The sequence below is a fragment of the Pristiophorus japonicus genome, chromosome 7 (genome assembly GCF_044704955.1).
Source record: "Pristiophorus japonicus isolate sPriJap1 chromosome 7, sPriJap1.hap1, whole genome shotgun sequence".
Classification (NCBI taxonomy): Eukaryota; Metazoa; Chordata; class Chondrichthyes; family Pristiophoridae; genus Pristiophorus; species Pristiophorus japonicus.
Window position 1 is genome coordinate 192,397,952 of NC_091983.1, and position 7,135 is coordinate 192,405,086.

A 7,135-nucleotide genomic window follows, 5' to 3' on the forward strand; every position below is an offset into this window, starting at 1 on the left:
AGGAAGTGTTAAATGATACAAGGAAATGTCATTCTGATTAAGGGCTCCAAGAAAGAAAGATTTGCATTTATATAGCACCTTTCACAACCTCAGGTGCCCCAAAACACTTTACAGCCAGCCAATGAAGCACTTTCGAAGTGTAGTCACTGTTATAATGTAACAAAAATGAAGCAGTCAATTTGCACCCACAAACTGTACTCAAATAAATGACCAGATCACATTTTGGTGTTGGTTGAAGGATAAATGTTGACCAGAACACTGAAGGAATTCCTCTGCTCTTCTCCGATTAGTGCCATGGGATTCATTTTAAATCTTAGAAGGCAGTCAGGGCCTTGGTTTAACAACATATCTTCAGTGCACTTCCTCAGTACTGCACTGAAGTAAGCGTCAGCCTAGATTTTGTGCTCTAGTCTCTCGAGTGAGCCCTTGAACCCACGACCTTGACTCAGAAGCAAGAGTTCTACCATTGAGCCAAGGCTGGCATGGTTTATAGCAAATTAATCTATGAAGTGATCAGCATTATGACTGGCTGCAGTAAAACGACTTGCATTTATATAACGCCTTTCACGACCACCTGATGTCCCAAAGCGCTTTACAGCCAATGAAGTACTTTTTGTTGTGTAGTCACTGTTGTAATCATAGAATGATAGAAATTTACAGCACGGAAGGAGGCCATTTCGACCCATCGTGTCCATGCCAGCCAACCAAGAGCTATCCAGCCTCATCCCGCTTTCCAGCTCTGGGTCCATAGCCCACATCCAAGTATCTTTTAAACGTGGTGAGATCTTTCTGCCTCTACCACCCTTTCAAGCAGCAAGTTCCAGACCCCCACTAACCTCTAGGTGAAGAAATTTACCCTCATATCATAACGTAGGAAAATGGCAAGTAAGATATTGGGTTACATTGGCAGAAGGATACAGTATAAACCAAAAGGTTGCATTGCTACTGTGCAAGGCAGTACAACCCCATCTGGAGTAGCGTGTAAGTTCTAGCCACCCAAGGATAGGGTTGCTCCTAAGAGGTGAAGAACAATAATGATTCTGGTGACAGGAATTTAAGTTGATAGAAAAGATTAAGGAAGTTGAGTTCGTTATTTTTGGAAAATATACGATTGTATTGCAGTTTGAAAATCATGAACGAATTGAAAAGAACTGGTCCAGGAAAAATGGATTCAAATACTCGGGATCACACGTTAAAAAATGTGAATATTAGGAGTAAATAGACGGGGAGGTGGACACTAAACAGGAAAGGAGGATATTAGAAGAATGCTATACAAAAGCAGGTTGTCGTCAACATTCGTGTGACACCGACTCTACAAGCTATATAATCTCCCAAGATCAGTCACATATATATTATGAAATCCCTCAACTTGGGCATGTAACAGACCATATTATCTGCTGTTAATGTCTAGAAAAATGTAAACAATGGACCAACAGCACAGTCTCCAAACTATTTTTTGAACAAAAAAAACAATTTCTACTGGTTGCAGATTAGAAACTTGCAATGTAATTTTTCGAACCATGAGAGGTTGATTATTTCCCAACACCTAATAAAGAAACGAGTGGGTTCTTATGCCCCAGTGTACAGGTGGCATTACTGGATATTTAGCTCCATTTTTATTAAGGTTGACAACACACCGCTCCAATTCTTGTGCTTGTGTGAATATATGGTAATCAACACAAACAGGAGGAAAACAAACCAACCTGATGCAAGGAAATCTGCAAGAATGTTTGATAACTTAAATGTATCCTTTGAACAGAAATAATTCCAATTACACACAAGATAAGCACACCAAACGTTTACGGACACTCTCAAATCACTTCACAAAATGGCCCAGAGATAGCTGCTTAACCATTCTAGGTTTGATGGAATGTAGCACAAAGATATTACTCTCATGCCATGGCTTCAAATCTATGAAGGACAGTACTAGCTCTCAGATACATACAAGCCCAGGGTTTAATCCTTGCTATAAAATTGAAGCATTATTTCAAAGCTTATGAAGTATTTTTCCCCCAGCAATACAGTAGGTGGCACTGGTCTAGTAGTGGCTTTAGTTCTGGGTAGAAATGCACCAAATTGAGTACACTTAAAGAAAAATAATAAGTTAAAATATACACGGTAATCTGGGAGGGAGCTGGTTCATGATACCTCTCTCATTACATATTTTAGGTTTGCATCATTCACCACTTCATAGCAATACTGAACTGCTGATGAGCTTGGCCTTGACTTGAGGCAACAATTCAACCAGTTGTGAAATTGTTCTGTATGTCTGCACAGATATTACTTTGGGATATGAGATACATAATGGAATGGGGGCAGGGGATCTCTATTCAAGCACTGTACTTACTGAATAGACAAGTGGACTTTTCTAAAATATTTGTATCCTGGATCTAATTTTGGAAAATCACTAAGATTCAATTTATTTTTACCCATTAACACTTACAGAAGGCAACTTTAACAGTGCATTTACAAGTCGTACTTTTAACACTAGATTTTGACCTAGTACTTTATACAGTTCTTTGATGGGATGGGCAAGTCGTTGGACCTCTCTTCCAAATAAAGTTTGGATCTGAATTTCACCCTACCACTCTGACAAAAGGTCATCGACCTGAAACGTTAACTCTATTTCTCTCTCCACAGACGCTGCCTGACCTGTTGAGTATTCCCAACATTTTCTGTTTTTATTTCACCATATTAAGATTGCTATACCAATTCATTTAATGGTAAAAACCATTCATCTGTGTAATCAAGCATTCGTTGTCATATCATGTCACCAATGGTATTCAAATCATAACCCAAAAGTTAGAAAATTAAGAAATTCAAGTGACTATATTGAATTTGTAACTATTTTGCCCAGCATAAAGTATACACGTAGCTATGTACCAAACCTGGTATTTCACATTATGATGCCCTCTACAAAGTATTACTAAATGCAAAATCTAAATGGGATCTACTAGTAGCCTGTTTTTTGATTCCTATACATGCATTATTTGCTTCTCACATTAAAGTCCTAGAATCAATTTCAAATGTCATCACAGTCCATTAGATTCAGTTACAGGAAATTTATAGTAGCATTGAAGGTCCATCAGCATCTGTAAAGATAAAAGTCATCTTAACGTTTCAGGTCCAACTACCTCTAACTGGAAACCAGCTAACCTGTCTTTTCTCTTTACAAATGCTGACCAACCTACTGTGTACTTCCAGTATTTTCCAAGTTTCCAGCATTTGAAACACTTATTTTATTTGTATACACTGAAATACTGAAGAACGATTGCTCTGATCTCTGTTTTAAGTCGAGATAGCAAGAGAAAGACGAATGAAGCCCCGCTTGTAGAGACACAAACGTATTAAAATTCCTGGGCAAAAAAACACACGGTGTAGCACAAAGTAACACATAAATGCAGCAGGCGCCAGGAAAACTGGCTGGAAGGTTTGTTGAGTAACACCTCACTGCTCCCTCCCAAAAAAGTAGAAACATCATTTCGCTGCGTTTTAGATCCAAATGAAGAGTTTAAATAAATCTGCATTTTATGACAAGTCCATGTTTAAGTAAATAAATTACAACACTGTGGTCTAAACTATGTATTAAAAAAAACACCCATAAGCCGGCAGAAGTCTGAACAGCCACAGATTATCCGTCCAGAAACTTTTAGACAGGGGACTTTGAGTGGGACCAGCAGCACCCCGGGGTGGGGGATGTTGTGTAATCCTCCTCACCCGCCCTCCCTCATTTCCCCCTCTTCGCTGAAATACAACAGGCCCCGCAACACGGGTTTTGCTTTGGGGGGGAACTGAATGGTGGGCGGGCAGCATGAGCCCATGTTCCCAGGGACTGACTGACTAACTGTGGGGAGGAGAGACTCTAACTGGTATATTTTTTTAAAAACTGTTTGCATTTTATTATTCATGTTCAGAACAAACCTTCCCCCCTCACCCTCCTCGAGTGGACTCACCGTCGTTCTGATCTTTGGGCCAGAGGTAAAAAGTAGCCGGGATGACGAGAAGTCCCACGAACGACGTGAGGAAATAGAAGGAGGTATTGCCGCTGTCGTCGTACTGGAACTGCTGGCCGGCCATTGCTGGCTGCCTGACGCTGCTTCTTCGGGCCTCGCTCGCGCTCGCTCTTCCAACACAAGCACGGACGTGGCACTGCGCACGCGCAGCTAGCGTGCGTGCAGCGGCGGCGGCGTCAGCGGCCGAGCACGCGCTGGGGCAAGGATCACGTGGGCCTGCACTCCGCGCGCCCGAACCGCAGCCAATTGCAGAGAGTAGTTGCAAGGGGCGGGGCATGCTGGAGGGGCATTGTTTTTCGCGCGTTCTCTGCTTGCCCTGCAGTGTTGTCTCTGTTGTAATGTATGAAACGAAGCGGCCAATTTGAGCAAAAGAAAGCTCCCACAAACAGCAATGTGATAATGACCAGATAATCTATTTTTTTGTTATATTGATTGAGGGATAAATATTAGCCAGGACAATAGTTGAGTGACAGGCAGTGAGTGAAAACTCTTTTGGAGTTCACCTGCAAAAACATAAAACATTAAACGGTGCCACCCGACCTGGGTGACACTCCAGACATTTACAAGGCCCTTTTTTTTCCCCCCCTATTTTTTTTGTTTTTTTTTGTGTTTTTCTTTTTTTTTTGGGCACTAAAATCACAATTTTCCCCAGTGCCCCCTATAAAAGGGAAGGGGGACACTAAAAGCACCGGCAATTAAAACAAATTAAACTTAAAAACGCAAAATCAAATTAAAATTTGGTTGCCGGGCGTGATGATGCACTCCAGTCCCTCCGGTGCCCACCTCTCGCGGAAGGCCGCGAGCGTACCGGTGGACACCGCGTGCTCCATCTCCAAGGACACCCTGGACCGGATGTAAGAGCGGAAGAGAGGTGGCAGTGAGTGAATTCAGATTTGGAGTGTGCACTGCTGTTCGCACTTTGGATTGTTACGGGATGTGGTACACATATAGACACACTTTCAGCCCTCCCCAATTTTGATGTCCCTCTCATGTACGTGCCAGCTCCTAGCTAAGCAACAACTTCAAAAATTATGAAAACAGGCCTGAGAGATGGAAACAAGTAGCTACACAATTTTTGTAACTTGAGCAAAAGCTATAACCAACATAACATTCCTACAGTACATCAGTGACGACACTTCGAAAAGTATTTCATTGGCTGTAAAGTGCTTTGGGGCATCCTGAAGTCATGAAAGGCGCTACATAAATGCAAGTCTTTCCTTTTTAAAAGCATTCTTTTATATGTATTGGAAGGGCCCCAAACATTTCTTCCAATTAAACACTGATTTACTTGTACTTCTTGCAATTTAGTACACTGTATATGCTGCTCATGATGTGGTCTCCAACGCAGATTGGGTGACGGTTTTGCGGAACACCTCCATTCAGTCCATAAGCATAACCCCGAGCTTATGGTCGTCTGTCATTTTAATTATCCGTTCCACTCCCACTCGACCTCTCTGTCCTCAGCCTCTTACCCATCATCATCATCATAGGCAGTCATTCGAAGTCGAGGAAGACATGCTTCCACTCTAAAAGTGAATTCTTAGGTGACTGAACAGTCCAACATTCTCACAGGTGGGACAGACAGTTGTTGAAGGAAGGGGTGGGTGGGGAGTCTGGTTTGCCGCATGATCCGTCCGCTGCCTGCGCTTGCTTTCTGCATGCTCTCGGCGACGAGACTCGAGGTGCTCAACGCCCTCCCGGATTCTCTTCCTCCACTTAGGGCAGTCTTTGGCCAGGGACTCTCAGGTGTCGGTGGGGATGTTGCATTTTATCAAGGAGGCTTTGAGGGTGTCCTTGAAACATTTCCTCTGCCCACCTGGTGCTTGTTTGCCGTGTAGGAGTTACGAGTAGCGCACTTGCTTTGGGAGTCTTGTGTCAGGCATGCGAACAATGTGGCCCGCCCAACAGAGCTGGTCGAATGTGGTCAGTGCTTCGATGCTGGGGATCCTCAGCCTCTGACAGTGTTCCAATGAAGCTCAACATAAGCTCAAAGAACAGTGCCTCATCTTTCAATTAGGCACTTTACAGCCTTCTGGACTCAATATTGAGTTCAATAATTTCAGGCCATAACCTCTGCCCCTATTTTTTCACATGGCAGCTGTTGATGATTCTGCCATTCCCATTTACACCTCTTCCAGACTCATCTTTTGTTTCTTTACTTGTCTCATTACCATCTCCTTTTGCTTTCTACAATCATACTTTTGTCATTTGTCTCCTGCCTTCCACCCTATCACAGGCATTGCCTTTTGTTCTTTCCTACCCTACCCGCTTTCCCTGCCCCTGCTTAAAATCTGTTACATCTCTTACTTTTTCCAGTTCTGACGAAAGGTCATCGACCTGAAACATTAACTGTTTCTCTCTCCACAGATGTGCCTGGCCTGCTGAGTATTTCCAGCATTTTCTGTTTATATAAGCAGACCACCACTTACCTAAAAGTTACCTAAACATTCACTCTCCCATATACACTCTCCCAGTTTAACAAATGCACTCTCTCGCCCTCCACCCTGTTCACAGTGACAATGCACCCCATCCAATCTTTTACAGAGACGCTTTTGCCTACAACCCACCCAGTTCATACTGACACTCTTCTCCCAGTTCATGGTAGCACTCCCTCCCCTCATTCCCTCTCAGTTGATCCTGACTGTCCTTCCCTCGATGAAAGTGCCACTCCTAGCTTTTCCCCCAACCATCGCTCCCAGATTCTGACCCCTTCCCTCTCTCCTTCATAATTATCCTTTTCCCTTTTCCCTCTATGCCATCCATTTACCTCCCACCTCATTGACATTGATTTCCCCTTCCCTCCTGCTCCCTCGCTCCTTCTCTGCCAACCATTCCCACATCCCATCTCCAATCATTGCACCCTTGCCATGCATTATGCCCTCTTTGCTCCCGTGAATTCTCCCCCACCTCTCCTGTTTTACATTGTCATGAAATCTTTTCCTCCCTTATCATGCCATGCCACTTAACCTTGTCTGAGTCCACTAGACAGGTTCTGCTTCTCCTCTTAGTGGAGAGAAAATGGGTGACTGCCAGACAGACAAGGAGGACCAGGCAGGTAGTGCAGGAGTCCCCTGAGTGCATCTCGCTCTCCAACCAATATTCAGTGCTGAGTATTGGTGAAG

The 7,135-nt window shown here is 43.4% G+C and overlaps 1 protein-coding gene across 2 annotated transcripts in view; it reads right to left on the minus strand.

Annotated features, from left to right (window-relative positions):
* sec63 (SEC63 homolog, protein translocation regulator) overlaps nt 1-4,167 on the minus strand; it is a 146,351-nt gene extending 142,184 nt beyond the window's left edge. Inside the window, exon 1 of one of the 2 annotated variants that reach the window (XM_070885641.1) lies at nt 3,954-4,167. In XM_070885641.1, the coding sequence (XP_070741742.1) occupies nt 3,954-4,077 (124 nt within the window). In that variant the 5' untranslated portion in view covers nt 4,078-4,167. The remainder of the gene's footprint in view (nt 1-3,953) is intronic. The other variant, XM_070885642.1, reaches the window with a different exon arrangement.
* Between the last annotated feature and the right edge of the window lie 2,968 nt (nt 4,168-7,135).